Source organism: Phocoena phocoena, chromosome 3 (assembly GCF_963924675.1).
Source record: "Phocoena phocoena chromosome 3, mPhoPho1.1, whole genome shotgun sequence".
Lineage (NCBI taxonomy): Eukaryota > Metazoa > Chordata > Mammalia > Artiodactyla > Phocoenidae > Phocoena > Phocoena phocoena.
Genome location: NC_089221.1, coordinates 66,969,053 through 66,987,877, shown reverse-complemented (window position 1 = coordinate 66,987,877; position 18,825 = coordinate 66,969,053). Strand labels below are relative to the sequence as shown.

Here is an 18,825-nt window from a genome sequence, read left to right as displayed (position 1 = left end):
AAGCACACATATTCTTATAGGTCTTCAGGTCAGCATTTGAACTCCAGGTAAAAGCAAAGATGGGCCAGGGATAAATACAACAGGATTTCAAACCCAAGTCAAGTAGTAGAGGGCAGAGGGCAGCCATGGATCCTCCTTAAAACTTCTTTCCTGCCCTCTTCAGGTCACCCTTCCTGAAGTGCTGAGTCATAGAGGAGAGACTCAGAGTCTTTACATTGAGGAACAGCTGGGCAAGAAACTAAAGCTCTGTCTCTGATAAATGAAAAGCCCTCTGAAAGGACAGTAAAGACTAGATGGAGAGAGAGAGGGGCAGAGGGGAGGGTCCTTGTAAACATCTCTGATGCAAAGCTGACAAGACACAGCAGAGTCAAGACCGCTGACGGGAGCTTCTGGCTCCCAGTGAGCAACACCGGGAACAATGGGATTTACTCCAGTCTGAAGGAAACAAAACACAGTCGCCCCTCAGTGTCCACTGGAGATTCGTTCCAAGACTCAACTCCAATACCAGAATCCTCAGATGCTCAAGTCCCCTGTATAAAATGTTGCAGTATTTGCACCTAGCCTACAGGCATCATCCCTTATAATACCTAAAACAATGTAAATGTTGCTATGTAAATAGCTATAAATACAATGTAAATGCTATGTAAATAGGCAAGAAGCAAATTGAAGTTTTGCTTTTCAGAGCTTTCTGGAATGTCGTTTTCAAATATTTTCCATCTCTGATTGGTTGAATCCCAAATGAGGCACACACAGATACAGAGGGCTGACTGTAATTATAAACAGTTAAAGATTAATGAGTAAGATAATTTTTTCCTAAATTATGTATCCTACTCAAATGTAATGTGTAAGATGAGAGACTAATGTCTAAATTATGTTCTTTTTAAATATTGTGTCTTTAATATGTATCTTTACCTGTTTTTATAAAGTGTTTTCATTTTAGAGCAATATGGTATAAAGCAAGGACAGGGATCTATGTCTACTGCCATAGCTGAGCACAGCCTCTGGGAGGCATTCGTCTATTTCAGTCACAGACACTTATCACATGCCAGGCACTATTTTGATGCTGGAGGAACAATATAACAGGACGTGGACTAGGGAGACAGAGTGACTGTTTTCAGTAGACTGTGGTAAGCACAACGAGAAGGATACAAATCCAGCCTGGTTGCTCATCATCGGGCAGGTTGGCTACCCTAAAGGAAGTAACAGCTTCCAAAGTGTTAGTCTTACACATCTCAACCCACCAAAGTGATAAGAGATGCCACAAAAATAAGGAACTATCTTTAAAACCTCGTGCAGCATTTTCAAATGACTCATCGTGGAGCTGGCGCTTGAGCGTCTGCCTACTAGTTTGGAATGTCAGGGAGGAATTAGTTTTTCGTTTGGAGTGATGAAAAAGTCTTGGAAATAGATGGTGATGGTGGTTGTGATCGCAGATGGCCTCGGCCTGCAGCAGCTTGAAGCAGGATTTCAGGTCCCCGGCCAGAGACTGAAGTCAGGCCAAGGCAGTGAGGACGCTGAATCCTCGCCACTAGACCACCAAGGCCAGTGGCCAGTGACAAGGCCCCTGGCCCGTCGGCTTTGTAGAAATGAACTTCCACAAAGAGGCGGAAAGTAGAGAAACAAGTAAAGTGTTTATTAGGAAGAAAAAGAATATGTGTGAATAGACACACACACACACTTGAAGGACTCAGACAGAGACTCGTGCCCTCGTAGTAGTTTGAATCACTTACATGGGGCATTTCTTCTGGGTTTCCTCTGGCCAATCATCTTGCTTTGCCTGGCTCTGAGTCCATCTTTGGTTTGTCTCAGGGTCCTCCCCTGTACGCGTGCGTATCTCTCAGCCAGGATGGATTCTAGCGAAGAGGCCTATGGGTAGGTTGACATCACCTACTATGGGGTGGCACTCCCTCCCTTTTTGACCCAAGGAGCCTTTCTGCACAGGTGTAGTCGGGGAGGTCTCCCTGACCTCAAGAATGAAAAATATGTGGTCTCTGTACCTCATACCTGGGCAGGCTCAGCTTCTCCTCGCTCCCGCTGTTATCTTCATCTTGAAGTTATCTCTCTAGAGGGGACAAACTCCAGCTGCTCAGCCTGTGGCCCATCTATCTCCTGCCTCAGTTGCACAACAATGTGAAAGTAATTAATGCCACTGAATCACACACTTAAAAATGGTTAAAATGGCAAATTTTATGTTATGTGTATTTTACCACAATAAAGAAGTCAAATGATGGTGGTAGAATTTTTTCTTGGGAGGGGAGTATTTTTTTGTCTGTGTTTAACCATCTTAAATATATTCCTCAGTTTTGTTTGTTTGGGTTCTTTTTACATTTTATTGGTCTAGGAAATCCAAAAGTCTGGAGGCTTCTTCACTATACACCAGTGAGAAAGTAACCAACACCAAGACTGGTTATTTTGTACAATCCAAAAATTTATTTATTTTTAAAAGACAAACTTGGACCCATAACACCTTTTTCTTTTTTTTTTTCTTTCTGTTACCTCTATTTCTTTGGCAATGAACTGCCCCCTGCCAAATGTTTAAACTTTTAATAGAACTAAGAACAATAGGTAATAGTCCAATACCATACTTCTAAATTGTTTTTGTCGTATTGTTTAAAAGATTTCATCTAAATTACAGAGTGATACAAGGATCAGCTTTTCGGTCATGCCATTGTTTTCATCATTTGGTGAAACTGAATGATGTCCTCTGGATTTCACAGCAGACTGTAAAATAATAATGAAGCCCTGCTGTTTCCCCTGGAGACAACTGTGGTCTTTGAAGGCCATCAAATCTTTCATCACTGTCACTGACACTCATTAATAAAAATATGAAATTCCCGTAACTTACAGACTGAACTTTTAAAAAATTCAGTCCCCCTAAAATGAGCACATGTATGCTGCTTGGTTTTCTCTAGTTAATATTTAAAAAAAAAAAAAAGGATAAGCAATACTCATTCTGATGATCAAGGTTTCTTTTTATCTTTTGATTTGCTTTACAACTGCCCTGTTGATTGAACAGTTTTGACTTAAACATTAATTTCAAACCAATCCACATTTTTAACCCAATGATCAGATTACTCTAGACAAGACTGTGCAAAGTTTGCCATCAGCATTATAGGCTCCCTTTGTTCCAGCCCTCTACCCTCTCCCTCTTAGTGTGTTTCCTGGCTGATCCCTATCATGATAACCTGCCATAGGGAGCCAGATATGAATCTTAAGCTCAATGTTCTCATGATGTAGACCTGTCACTCAAACAGCTAAGCCCTGCTAGAGCCTGCAACAGAGCCCAGGGCTCCTGACTCACTGGCCAGTGCTCTTTCCTACATCTTACCTGCTCTGCAACAGGCCACTCCCGCCAGCAATGCTCAATGCTGTATAATCTGCAGTGTTGAGCTTCTAGAAGCAAACAAGCTAATAAAACACATTGTTCTAAAGGCCATGTTGGGGACTTAGGTTAATGAACGTTAATGGCCCTCAGTCACTCAAAGTGTTACACATTACCCAACTTTCTTAGGGTTCTTTGAATTTCAGCCAGGGCCTCGTGGCATCTACTACCTCAACACCCCAGTTGCCCCAAAAATAAGAATGGTGGAAATTTATACATTCTAGCAGACTTGTTAGAAAAATTATTTTGTGGGAAGCCAATGGATTTTTGGTGTCTGCTTAGGTCTCAACATTATACCACATAAGTCATCATCTATGCAGAATGCTAGAGTATAAGAAAATAGTACCTAAAAAAAAATCAGAAGCTTATACTTCTAAAATACTACAAGACGATTTACAGTTAACCTCAGAAAAAAATTAGAAATTTCAGTCTCTTGTATAAGACTTTTGATCGGTGCTTTAACTCTTTAATTTATAAAACACTCAGGCCTTGTGTTCATTCTGGAATACCTTATGATTATGCTAAACCACACAATAATTTCCAAGTTTCCTATATAACACATTGTAGGTATTATTTTACTCCACATGGTTAAAAACTTTATAAGGAAGTGGAACCGTGGAAGGTTAATATATGTCAAAATTATGCTCAATATTAGGCAGTATCATATAGGAGAAATACAGGGGGAAAACTATGCAGTAGGAACAGTTTGGGTCAGCCATTATTTTAAGTGCTTTATGTGCCTATTAGGTCAACTATGCATAGTAGACATTACTTTCCCTAGTTCACATGTAAGGAAATTGGGGCTTAGGGCTTGCACACCTTGCTCAAGGATTCAGAGCTAGCAACTTGAAGAGGTGAGGTTAGAACAAGGTCTCTGACACATCAAAGCCCATGTTCCTAACTACTGTAACTCTCCTTTAGCCCAGTGCATTTGGGCATTAGTTTTGACTTTAAAGTGAAAAGCTTGAGAGAATCATGAAACTGCAACTTTCTGAAGGCCTCATGTCTTGTCTAAACTCAAGTCCCAGCATGGGAAGGCCCAGCTTCAGGCGTCCTCCCAAGGTAGTGGGTAGATCCATGTTCCCTAGGGCCTCAGGCATTGCTGAGCAGACTTATTAAACAGCACCTTTTCCTCCTCCCAGAAAGAAGATACTACAAATATTTAGGTAAAACATGGATGCAGTTCCTGGGGATATTGCAGGGGGAATATTCTACATAGGGTAGAGTTGGATACATTTACCTTTTATGTCTTATGATTCTATGGGCCTAAATAAGAAGATAAAGAAGAGAATCTAAAGGAAATGCTTAATGAGCTGGATTTGTGATTCATTTTACTTAAGCCATTATCCTCAGTTTATGATCTATTCAAAGTAGGGGCACTGATGGCTTTAAAAGTGGTTCAACTGTTCAGTTTCGGAGGACTGGGGCTGACATAAATATGTTCATTTTTTAATATGAATTTTGATTGCTCTATGATAAAAATATAACCACTGTCTATTCTTGGACCCTTTATTTTAAAATCTGAATCCTACATGCGCCATTAAATAACTAAGTTTTGAGGTTTGTCTGGAGATCACTTGCAACTCCTCCTGATGACCTGTGTACTATCGTTAATGATTCGTGACCAAGGTTTATTCAGAACCTCCAGCCTAAAGCAGGAAGGGCTGCTTGAAAGACAGCTTTGGCAGCCTTTGAGAGCTGTGTGTGGATGAGGTATGTGTGTCCAGGAATTCTTATATCGCTTTCTCATTTTCAAAGCTTGCACATCCTCAAGAGACCTTGTCAAGGTCAAAAGCGCAACGAGCGAACCAGGGGAAACCCCAGAGAGAGCCAAGATCTGAAAATAAGAGCTGGCTCTCCAGAGGCCTGCGGCCGAGCTGACTTGGCAGGCTAGGAATATCACCGTGCTCCCAGGAAGGCAGTAAAGTCCTTGGAGGAGGGAGGAGGGAAGCGAAAGGGCGAGGCATGGCAAGGCAGAAGCAAAGCGAGAGGATTCTGTAAACCAAGATACAGTAGAAAGCAGGGGTAGCGGGGGGGTGGGGGGTGTAGAAGGAGATTTAAGGGAATAAAGAAACATAATTATCTGGTTAATTAGAAAATAAATATAACTGGATACACTTTTAACACCCAAGGTTTGAGGAATATATTTCAAAATCTGGAGTTTTTTAAAAAGCACTCACTAAAAATACCTTTCTGATGTCTGGCCTTTGTGTGAAAATAATACATGCATGTTGCTTGAAATGCTCCAGAACGGCATATCGCAGGTGTATATTTGAACTGAAGCCAGAGATGGGAGGACATTCTAATTCTTTGGCCAGAACAGTACAATGAAAGTTAATCATGTTGCCGTATACTTTTCCTAGAAATACAATACAGACTTACCGTATCAGAAAGCTCACCTGGGGAGAGATCAATTTACCTAGCTTGAACGTTTTGGGTTTATATTGATGAAATAGTTATGGTTCCCTGTCACTTCTCTTGGTCTTGTTTCTACGTTTTTGATATTTAACTGTAGAAGAAAAATAAATAGAATTTACGATGACATCTTCAAACTTCAGATGACTATAGAGTATTAGAGCCAATATTTCTAATTGATTACAATGTACATCCTTCCTTTTTTCAGTAGCTTAAAAGACATGACTACCTTGTAGATGCCCTCTAGTTACTAAAGGTACCTTTCTATGTGGTTCAAAGATCACTGCTCAACAATGCAGAGAAGCTTATTGCCAATGCTACTCTTTGTCAGATACCCTGTGTAGGTAGTATATTTCATATTATAAAAAAGTCTAAAAGCATATTAATGGTTCTTTCCTTTTTTTCTCTCTTTTCAATTATAGCAGAAAATGGCCCCCGTCTACTCGTGGAAGCAGAACAAGCCAAGGTGTTCTCACACAGAGGTGGCAATATTACACTGCCATGTAAATTTTACCGAGACCCCACAGCACTTGGCTCAGGAACCCACAAAATCCGAATTAAGTGGACCAAGCTAACTTCAGATTACCTCAAGGAAGTGGATGTTTTTGTTTCCATGGGATACCACAAGAAAACCTATGGAGGCTACCAGGGTAGAGTGTTTCTGAAAGGAGGCAGTGATAATGATGCTTCTCTGGTGATCACAGACCTGACCCTGGAGGATTATGGGAGATACAAGTGTGAGGTGATTGAAGGATTAGAAGATGATACTGCTGTGGTAGCATTAGATTTACAAGGTAAGTATCTATAAATCGTGTTAAAACTTAGGAATGATAATTAATCATTGCTTTTTTTTTTCATGACAAGTAATGTCTAATGGTTACCACGGTGCTGATGTGAGAAATCAAAAGTCCATGTAAAGAATGTTTTTCTGTTCTTTTGTAATCTGCAATCTGTCTATGATTCCAGCTTTCATATTTGAAATGTACACACAATGGTTATATGCAAATTTGAAGCTATTTGCAAGTAGGAGAAACATGCAGTGGAACTGAATTAACAACATTCAGAAACTGCCTTATGCCATTCAAAATTTAAAACTCATTACATAGTTATGAAGAAATTCAGAGTGGAGGCTTTTTTATTATGCTTCTAAAATTATCTCAGTTTCAAAATAATGGCAAGTTTTGTGAAGGACATCTGCTAACTAAAATACATTTAATTGTATTTTGTAAAATAACTGTGAAAACTTAATTTAACAAAAAAGTAGACTCTAGATTTATTTAAATATTCTTGTAAAGAAGTAATTTTTTTTAATGGTCCAGAGTCTCTTAGACACTGAATACCAAATGGTCAAGGCATTTTGTGGGGGGAGTTTTATTTCTTAAATATGTAATACATTCAGTAGGTTCAAAGATCAAAATGTATACAAAGCTAAACAATAAAATGTATCCATGCCATCCTGTTTCCCCTCTGCCCAAAGCCCTTTAGGCCTCTCCTTAGTTTCTCATGTATCTCAAGACACCCTTTATTCATGAATTTCAGTGTCTCTTTACATGGAAGGATGAATTTTGGCTGCATTAATAGAAGACTTTCCTTCCTTATATAAACTATAGGTGTGTGTTTGCTAGAAGCTCCTTCCACATTCTAGGCCAGATTTGTGGCTTTTGGAAAAACATGTTTGGCACACTAGCATTTCATTGAAGATGTGACCTTCTGAATCCCACAGAGTGCCACCAATGCATGCAGATTTATTAGCTTTATGTATCTGATACATTGCTTGATGTTGTAAAGTTCATTTTTGTGACCTTCTCTTGTCTCTCTTAGTTGTAGTTCTTGGCTCCTGATTGCATGCCACCTTATACTTTGAGTTTTTATTGATTCACTTTCATATTCATGAACATTGGCGTTATTCAGGATGAAAGAAAGTAATTGGCTAAGAGAAGACAGTCAATCATCAAATATTAATTGAGGGTCACTTTCTTTTATCAAAGGGGCATCAGGCACTGGACTGGACGCTAGTAGTATCAAGATGCTTATGTTAGTCCCAGCTTTGTCAGTATATGTTTTGTAACCAGAGCAAGTTACTTATCCTTATTGTACCTTGGCTTCCAATCTATGAATAATAGGTTGAACTGTATTATCTGTTAAGTTACTTTTTCTTAAACTTAAGTAATTCACATGCCATATTTATTATCTCCCTACACTTATTTAAAAATATTTTTTAAATAAATAGAAACCAGTATAACTTGCCAGAAATACAAGGAAACCATAAAAATAAGTACAGTGAACATAAGATATTTCTAATTATAAATGGATACATGCTTGCTGGTGGCTTTGAGCAGGAAGCCAGCTCTCCCTTTTCTTGAAAAGCAGATTTAACACGTGTTGGAAGATAATACACTCTACGGTCAAACTGAGACTTCCTTTAAGACACAATTAGAGGTGTTGAAGGGGAATTGTAAGAAGAGTAATTTTTCCTGCATAGGCTCTGCACTCTCCCAAATCTCCATGTTTTCCATGCTTTCATAACACTTCTCTACCATATAGCACATACGTATATATGAGCTAAGTAAATGTGTCCAAGAAACCAATTTAAATGATAAATATTTTTACAAGTGCTGTTTTCGTACCATGAGAAACAAAAAAATTCCAAATCATGGTTCCTTTCATTCAACAATCTTACAGTCCATTAAAGATTCTAAGATACTTTCAAAAGTAAGTACTTTAAAATAAGGTAGAATTTGGTAAAGTAAGTAGGTAAAACAAATTGTTCTAATCATATGCATATTTATTTTGCTCACTTTCAGTAATGTCCCTTGACAGCTGAAACTTAGGGAAAGCTCCTTTTCTAATATAAAATGGCTAGGAGTAAGAGCTAGGGCTAGAATTTGATACCAAGGGCACTGAATGAAGTCTATGCTTTTATCTACTACGATCTGGGAGTTTGCAGGAAGGAGAAAGTTTCTGTTGGGACGGGAAAAAATACAGGTTTCAGAGAGACAGTGGTGTTTGACAGCCTCAGTTCTTCTGAAGTTTTCTCAAGATTCTCAAAGGCCCCAAAGTTATTTGGGAGATGACTTAGGGACTGTCCTTTGGTCATACTTCATTAATTGGTGTGCCCATTCTCACTGCAAAGAATGTTTTTCCATCTTTCTTGTGTACTATAAAAAGGGCAGAAGCAGTCATTACCCAGAGGCTCTGCCTTGAAATAACTGACATTTCCATATTTAACATTATATACATGAATTCATTTCTGAACTGGAGAAAATATATTCCTTCAAGAATAAGATCAGGGGCTTCCCTGGTGGCGCGGTGGTTGAGAGTCCTCCTGCCGATGCAGGGGACACGGGTTCGTGCCCCGGTCCGGGAGGATCCCACATGCCGTGGAGCGGCTGGACCCGTGAGCCATGGCCGCTGAGCCTGTGCGTCTGGAGCCTGTGCTCCACAACGGGAGAGGCCATAACAGTGAGAGGCCCGCGTACAGAAAAAAAAAAAAAAAAAGAATAAGATCAAAGGGACTTCCCTGGTGGCGCAGTGGTTAAGAATCCACCTGCCAATGCAGGGGACACAGATTCGAGCCGTGGTCCGGGAAGATCCCACATGCCGCGGAGCAACTAAGCCCCTGCGCCACAACTACTGAGCCTGCGCTCTAGAGCCCATGCACCACAACTACTGAGCCCATACACTGCAACTACTGAAGCCTGTGTGCTCAGAGCCTCTGCTCCGCAAAGAGAAGCCACTGCAATGAGAAGCCCGCGTACCTCAACGAAGAGTAGCCCCCGCTCGCCACAACTAGAGAAAGCCCACACGCAACAAAAAAGACCCAACTCAGCCAAAAATAAATAAATAAATAAATTTATTTTTTAAAAAAGAAAAGATCAACTCTACCCTGAGCCCTCCCCTTCCACCCCCAGCTATGATGTTCTCAGGGCACTGTCTACAGATTTCCATTGTAATTCTAATCACATTTTGTTTTGTAAAATTTGCAAATTGTCCGTCTTCACCTGCTAAATAGGATCTACTTGAGGCAGTCAAGTGCCAAAACAAAGTAAGTGCTCAGTACATAGTTTATAGGTGAGTTAATGTTTGATACAATGGGTTTACACTTTCAAATACAAAAAAGCCTGCATGCAATGGAAGGCGGTGGAAAGGAAGAGACATTTGATTTGGACCATGAAAGGTGCACCTGGTTCTTTCAAGGGGTAGAGAGCATGACAAAGTGGGAAAGAGGGCATCACAGGTGTGAGGGAGAAACTCTTCAAAGGCCAAAATGTGAATAACAGATGCCACAGACAGCATCCGCCTTGACTGGTTTAAGGCTCAGCATGGCAACAGGGTGGGATAAAAATTTTTAACTTTTTATTATAGCCAATTTCGAACACTCGGAAAAGTAGAAAGACTAGTATAATGAATCTCTATATATCACCAGCTTCAAAAAATGTCATGATATAGCCAATCTTATTTTGTCTTGCTTTATTTACTCCCATCCCCAATGAATAATCTTCCAGAAAATCTCAAGACATTATTTTATCTATATATACTTCAACATGAGATAAGAACTCATTTTAAAATAAAATTACAACATTTTAATTATAGAATAAGATCTGAGGAACCTTGATTGCTACCTGAGGATGGTAGGGACTTGACAATTTCCACCTAGTCTGGGGTAGATGCTCAAGGTGCAGCAATTATATACATAAGAGTTTGAAGGCTATGATAAACCACATGTAGCATAAGAGATACCTTGTGGTTATCATTTACTAGCTCTTATTCCAGGTCCTGACCTTTTTCCATTACCAATTACATCCTTGTAGCGGACCATCTACCAATCAGCAAGCTGCACTCAAGCTCCTTGTCAATCTTCTAACATGCATAAATAAGACCAGGGAAGCGTATCATTTTGAACGTCATAATTAAGCTGCCTTTCCAACTGTAATTGTACAATGCCTTTAATCATATTGGCCCTTTAATACCAGATTAAATGCTATGTGCTTCAAAGAATTTTCCCAATTAGAAAAACATCGTTCTTCTTCAAGATGCCCAAATTGTATGGTTTGTATTTATAAGATTTTATTCTGTCTTGGATTCAAATTTATATACCCATAGTATATGTATCAAATCCTAGACTCTTTGCCGAAATAGGCCACACTCCAAACTCAAGGTACCCTAGAGTACTGAGTGCAATGCCTTGCTCTTAGTTGTGTTTTAAGATCTGTTTTTCAAATCACACTGATTAAAAAAAAAGTAAACCCTTTGAAACACTGACCTACTATGAGTTGGAATTAGCTGTGGAAACACAACTTTTTTTCATATAGCCTCTTGGATAGGGTAAAGCCCTCTGATTACTACCAAATTGCCTACACTGCTAGAAACAACACCCGGCAAAAGACAAGCCTTATGTGAATATAACAAGGAGAGTGTCACTAGACGTTCATGAGTAGCCCGATACAGAATTCATTTGCACAATCAATAAACATATAGATAATATGAAAAACATATTTGTGCTTCCAATCTTCCACTGTATTGGTCTTCCATTGATGAAAATGGGGCCAAATACACAAAAATATAGTCTGAGAACTTTTAGAAATAGAAAGCTAATTTCAGATATGTACATAGCACTGAAAGGTACTCTGAGAGGCACTGAAGAAGGTAAAATTGTTCTGCACGGTCTCTACCTTTTTATTACTAAAAATCTTTACTTTGTGCAGTTACTGAAATTTCCTTAAGCTTTTATACGTACCATGGCATGAAAACCTTTCATTTATCCAACAAGTTGATATTTGCCAACCACTAGGATGAACTGGTCTGTACAATTGTAAGTCTTAAAGAATGTGTTTTTAAAACATTTCAGTTGACTAAACTACCCACATCATTTGATATTATTCTTTTCCATGTGAGGTATCTTCCTTATTAATCCCCTTTTTAGAGATGCATACCAGCCCTTCATGGAAAAGAGCTTCTGATTATATTTTGACATATAAGTATAAAATAATCATATTTGGAAAATAATCATATACCCTTCTTTCTCACCCATGAAAGTTTAACTTTTCTTATTTTTGTAATGCCGGATGAAAGCAATCACCATTTGCTCCATAATTCAGCTGTAGGGATTGCACTTTTTTCCACAGAGCCAAGAAGGTTTCTGTAATTATAGTCTTAGATGTTGACATCTTAACTAGCTGAAAGTAAAAGGAGCAAATAAATAAAATACTAAGAAACATGCAGTTCCAGAAATGCCCACACTTGCACGAAACATTTGATTGTTGAAATGTATGCACCAAATGTGTACAATACAGTGAAACTTTTAAAATGTTGGTGGGACCACAGAAATTGACCTTGACTTACTTGGAATGTGTTCTTTCCAGCATCATCAACCATTAATTAAAATCTGCTAAGTAAATCTTTTGAGTTACTGTAAGTTGATCATTTATTCTTACAATTGAAAAATAGTAAAATTTTAATATAGGGTTTCACTTTGACTTTGAGTAATGATTGCATGAAATTATGTTAAATTTGAAAGGAACTCAGAAATATATTACACTGGATTTGGAACTGAATCAAACATAACTCAGTGGTTAATCAAGGACAAATTACTAAGGAAAAACTTTTCACAATGCCTATGGGAGTCCACCAAACACAGTCTGGTGAATTTAAACTGAGAGGTTGTCTAGGTCTTTAAAATTATTATAAATTAAAAGAGTCTACATTCTCCACTGTTACCATCTTGAGCTATTTGAGAAATGTAATTCAACCTAAATGGTTGAATTTTGGTTTAAATACTTTGAGATTTTCTCTCACTTAAGGTCTAGCTGCCAAGGAAACCTCTACTGGACAAATTGAGTATTTTCCTTTTCACTGGCATTCCTGGGGTTACTGAGAAAGAGGATGGAAGGCATGAGGGGACGGAGAGCACCAGAGCAGCTCCTTCCCAGTGCTGATTGAGTCTTAGCTGGCTGCCTGGTCACAGCCCTTCTTAGAAGGAGTCATCTTCAGGCCTTCCCCACCTCCATTCCGCCCACTGCTGCAGGGGGCAAAGGCAACGAAGGGAGTCTTTTCCTCCTTACTTTTGGCTCCGATTCAGCTTACAGATCCTTCAGCCAAGAACCTGAGAAGGCAGGATGAGATCAGGAAGCCTTCCTGGATCTCTGCCTCTAGTGGATGGTGCCAGCTGGACTGCCCTACAGGGACAAACATGTCCAGCAGAGACTTTCAGTGGATGTGACTTGATTTAGGCTACTGAAATTTCTTCTTGTAGAGTCTTCCAGGACAATTTCTAAAAGAATACATTTCCTGTGTACCGGTTACACTGTTAGTGGACTGTGCATCCATCTTGTATAGGGTCTGCAGTCTCATAAAATAGCACATTTGGTATAGTCCACCAAATGACCGCGTCAGCAGACAGTTTTTTACATTCCACACACTAAAATATGAATTATTTTTAATTATATTTAAAAATTCAAGGCAAAGCCTTGAATAATCACTTGAAATTAATTGTCTTTTAGCAACCATGGGAGAGACATTTTGATAGTGGTCCTTCATAAAGTCCAGCAAATGATATAACTTTGCTTTCTTATGATGCAATCCTTACCCTTTAAAGAAACTGTGCAGAAAGTTGTGAAACAGCTCAGACATCTCCCATGATTCTCTGACGGAAAGAAATGCTTTTGCAAAGCTGTTGCATCTTCCCAAAGTCAAGTGCCAAGTCACACTGTTTACATATACTAAGGTTTTTTGTCCTCTGAAATATTTAATTCTTTGGCAATAACTTTGACAGATGTCTATTTTGTACCTACCTTGCACAGGACAAGCTTCTGGAAGCTTTTGTTTTTTTTCCTATTTGCAATAAAAATGTTTTTAAAAGCTTAGTTTCAGTTTGCAATACATGAATACAGAAACTGAAAAATAGTGATGGAAACATTTTAAAAACGAAAGCTCTTATTTTAGTCACATTGTTCAAGGACAGAATTAAATAAGATTAAGAACTACACTAAAAGTTGAAACAGATAAGAGAGCCACGATGTTTTTTACGGAAGTGCCTCACTGTAAAAAGTTACCTTATTAATATGAAATAAGACCGCTTAATTATGTTGTTGTCAGATATGCAATAGGTAAGTTCTCAGGGAGCGCTATTTGGAAACTATAATCTGCAGACGCATCGTTTCGGAAAGGAGAATTGTGAGGACTGAGCTGAACTCTTAGCAAAAGAGGTAAATCACTGAAGTTACCAGACCAAAGAGGTAACTGTGAGATGCTCAGAGCTGAGAGGTTGTTTGAAGGGAAACGGGACCATGAGAAAACACTGCAAGTTGAACAAAAACTGCTTCTTCATCTGATGGAGATTCTATTATGTTTTTCCCCACTCAAGTGGGATTTGTGCCACTAACGATTCCTTGCCTTCTCCTTCGGACAGGTGTGGTATTTCCTTATTTTCCACGACTGGGGCGCTACAATCTCAATTTTCACGAGGCACAGCAGGCTTGTCTGGACCAGGATGCTGTGATCGCCTCCTTTGACCAGCTGTACGATGCCTGGAGGGGTGGGCTGGACTGGTGCAATGCTGGCTGGCTCAGTGATGGGTCTGTACAGTATCCCATCACAAAACCCAGAGAACCCTGCGGAGGCCAGAACACAGTGCCCGGAGTCAGGAACTATGGGTTTTGGGACAAAGATAAAAGCAGATATGACGTCTTCTGTTTTACATCCAACTTCAATGGTAAGATATTAACCATACTGCCTTGTTTCCTATCCCAGAGACCAATACATACTATGATGTGACATTAAACTTTTAATCTTATCTACTTAAAAAAAAAAAGAAAAAAAGCTTTGAAGTGTTGCTCCAGATACAAGAAATTCTTAAATGTCATAATTTTTTAAAATCCAAAGACATCAAGCAAAAGTACATATTTCCATGATTCTTTGGTTTTATTGCATCCAACTGTTATTATGAAATAGTTTAACTGTCATGTTGTACAGAGTCTTTTTCTTACTGCCAAAGATGATGCTGCCGCTGTGTGCCTTCCATGGGATACAGACCTCTCCACTGAAGTAAGGATGGCATCTGTGTCACGGTCTTCTTCTCTAAATTACAATGTCAATTTATTCATAGATGATCAGCAAAGCTTAGGATAAAGAGAGAGCATTATCTCTCTGATAGAGGGCTCAGGATAAAGAGACCTTTGCAAGAAAATTAAGTAGAAATAACACTGGAGGTGAAAGCAGAAGTGAGAGATCCAGGTTGTATCTGTGTTGATGACTGACTCATTGAATGTGACACAGCTCCCAACCCTATCTTGCTCCTTCCAGAACCAGCGATGTAACATGTAGGGCCCAGTGCAAAATGAAAACGTGGGCTTCTTGTTAAACAATTATTAAGAATTTTAAGATGACACAGTAAAGCATTAAATCACACGTGCGGCCCTGGCCCCATTATTTTATATTTCAGGTGCCTGGTGACATGCTTTGGCAAAAACAGCAAGGGATCAGGGATCAACAAACTTTCTGTAAAGGGTCAGACAGTAAATATTTTTGGCTTTGTGGGCCATATGGTCTCTGTTGCAACCACTCCATGTAGCTTTGTACGTTATAACACAAAAGCCGCCGTGAACAATATTAAACAGATGGGTGTGACTGTGTTCTAATAAAACCTCACTGGACCCGTGCGCTGTAGTTTGCCGGCCTCAGCTACAGATGATAGAACTAACCCTCTTATTAATGTTCCCGTGACGGCTGCCCTTTCTCCAAATCATATCCTCTTAGTCTAGAAAGAACAGGCAAGCGTTAATTTAGACTTCAATCATCTGTATTTAAAGAGAGGCAGGAGGGTATCACATTACAATGTGTAATCAGGTTAGACAGTCTGATTCTATTCTGCCGGAAACTAAAAGTCTGAGAAAATCTTGCACTGATGGGTATCACTTTAGTCAGTTGATGTCGTATTTTATACATTTCATGCATATTTGATACAAATTGAAGGAATCTCAGTAATTAACACAATTGAATTAGTGGTTGAGACTAACTTGCTCTTTCTTGTAAAATCAAGAAATGGTTAGGTGTCAAAGCTCCCACAGAGGGAAATTGAAAAAAATAACTAACTTCATCCTCTTTGCTAGTGAGTGAACAGACTGAGTTCACATTCTGAGTCCATATTATTTATGGCAAGTGACTTCCTGTATGTTTTGCATTTTCATACTGTAGTCTTTGAATAAGAATAATGTCTTATTGATACCTGTAATGAAAAGGACTTGAGGGCTTTTGATTATTTTTAAATGGACTTTTCTGTCAGGAATGTTTTTTGATCCTTTCACATTCAAATTTTGCCTCTCTAGAAACTTGTGCTGGGCTTCAGTCTTGCTACAGCTAGAATTTAAATAGCTCTTGCTTTTAACATGGAATTCTGTCTTCTCTAGTGCCACAGAAGGGCCCTTTTTGCCACTAATTAGCTAAAAGAGACCTGTCATTTCCCTTTTCTTTTTTACAGCTCTAAAAGGGCATGTCTGACATTAAGGGGCAAGGAAAAAACTAATTTAATGGAGAGCAACCTAGGGGCACTACATTTAACTGACAATCCTGTGTTTCAGAACCTTTACAGACACTGCTCTATATCCCCCTTCACTGAGAAACACTTCTATTTAGGGCTCCTTCCACCTCTGTGGGGCTAAGCCACAGACAGGCCCACTGACCCTCTCTCCTTTTCTCCACAGGCCGATTTTACTACCTGATCCACCCCACCAAGCTGACCTACGACGAAGCGGTGCAGGCTTGTCTCAATGACGGTGCTCAGATTGCTAAAGTGGGCCAGATATTCGCTGCCTGGAAACTTCTGGGATATGACCGTTGCGATGCAGGCTGGATGGCGGACGGCAGTGTCCGCTACCCCATCTCTAGGCCAAGAAGGCGCTGCAGTCCTATTGAGGCTGCAGTGCGCTTCGTGGGTTTCCCAGATAAAAAGCATAAGCTGTATGGTGTCTACTGCTTCAGAGCATACAACTGAGCGTGCCCCTAGAGCACGTCGGTTTTAAAGTCATTAAGAACATGTGAAAGGTTGTTTTTTTTTTCAGTATGAACTCATGCAAGTTACCAAAACTGTGATAACCCTTTTTTACTTACTGTAAAGTCATTTTCATAAAGACCAATTCATTAATTTGTTTTTGTAAAGCTATCATTCAATATATATTATAAATTAATATAATTTTAAGGGAAGCACTACATAAGGAGGCTTTAGAGCCAAACCGTTTAGGCTACATCATCTCAACGAAGTATCCTTTCATGATCGGGGCATGCAATAGCTTAAGGATTGCTAGGATTAAATTAAGGAAAGTAAAGCTACTCAGAGTAGCAGCCGCCACAAGCACAAATTTTACACATTTGTACAATTTTGAAATGCACTACGATAAACAGATTAGAGCAGCAGATTTGAAATACAGGCTTCTTTACATAAACTGAGATTCTGAGAGGCTGCACAAAACTCAGTTTCACAAGGGAACAATCTACACTTTTCTAAAATATTTCAAGGCTCCAACAGACAGAATTATTTTACTCTTTAAAATCCTGCCTTTTTGACCAAAAAAAAAAAAAAATTCATATGGACTCCAATGTATAATAACAAGCACAGTTAAAACCCCTTAATAATCCCATTTATATGAAGTATGAAACTAAAATAAGCCAATAATATTTAACCAATGAGACTCCTACCTTCTTCTAGTTAAAATTACACATGCCTGAGAAGAATTGTTTTATCTTTTGAGTAGCTTTACTGAGTTATATTTAAATTCTAAGGGCCGTTTGCTAAGAAGCATTTAGCATCTACTCAGGGCAGTTACATAGATAAACTGCTAGACAGAAAAACTGTAAAATTTAGCAGCTTGATTTTATGTTAGCCTACGAAATGTTATTGTCCTATAAAAATAATTTTAAAATATTTAATATTTCTTTATTTACGTGACATGACAAAAATTTAAATCATAAAAGGAATGAATGACTATACTTGTCTAACCAAGAAATAAGAACCCAACTTTAAAAATTCTTATTATTCCTACTTGTATATATACTAGAAAGCCCAAATGGTGCCTGTGTTTGGGGAAAAAAGTCAACAAAGTAGTTTTAAACCTTTCTCCATAAAGAAAATGTGGTCAGTGATGTCACTTTTCTTGCTGATCATCATTAGGCTTAAATGAAATGCTGAAGCTGTCATCAAAGAGTTTACACTAAAATCTTCAGGGCTTTAAACGAAAGGGTAAGAACAGCTTCAGGAAAACAATTTTCCCTGTTAGCAGCTCCAATCTTAAATAAAGCTCGGTTTTCCTATATTTTTATGACTGCTGAGACCCCACGGGGACCAATATTTGTATTCAAATTACATTTCATGGTTTCCCATTGTTTCACAATGAGTTCTAATAAATGGGATTTAGTATAATAATCCAAGTATGACATAGCTCGTATGCTTTCATGAATGTTTTTATGTAGATTTTCCTCCCATGAACATGAGTAAATAAATCTGTTTCCTGAATTGATTGTGGTTGCATTCAAAGCTCTGTAATAATTCTAATAAATTTACTCTATAAATGTAGAATTATGTGTGTGGAAGGTATAGAACAATTGGAATTCCATGAAATCATAACTATATGCATACATTATCTAGGCAGAATATTATAAATAAAAGTAGATCATTTCTTCCACCAAAAGCATATCTGGAAATTTTCAGATGCTTTCATATTAAAAGATGAGAATGTATGCATGCACATTTTTACATTAGGTTGGATATGCAAATTGTACAAAAAATATAAATCCAAAGAGACTGTGAGGTTTAACTCAAACACTGCTAATACAAATAGAACTCAAACTTCTAAATTAAAAATACCTGAATGGTCTAGGATAAGATGAATATGTTATTCAAAGAGGGACCATCTCCAAAACAGTGACTCTAGTACCTCAAATATGGGGGTTAGCTCATTGGAGGAAACCCATACTTGAGGGATTATTACCCACGTTACAAAAATCTTATTGGAATTGCAAGTGGACACAAATTTCTATTG

At 38.6% G+C, this 18,825-nt stretch overlaps 1 protein-coding gene across 1 annotated transcript in view; it reads left to right on the top strand.

Moving 5' to 3' along the window:
* Window positions 1-16,934, top strand: part of HAPLN1 (hyaluronan and proteoglycan link protein 1) — a 69,442-nt gene extending 52,508 nt beyond the window's left edge. The window contains exons 3-5 of the mRNA XM_065874132.1: window positions 6,220-6,591; window positions 14,205-14,507; window positions 16,495-16,934. Coding sequence (XP_065730204.1) covers window positions 6,220-6,591; window positions 14,205-14,507; window positions 16,495-16,784 — 965 coding nt within the window. The 3' untranslated portion in view covers window positions 16,785-16,934. The remainder of the gene's footprint in view (window positions 1-6,219; window positions 6,592-14,204; window positions 14,508-16,494) is intronic.
* The last annotated feature ends 1,891 nt before the right edge of the window (window positions 16,935-18,825 follow it).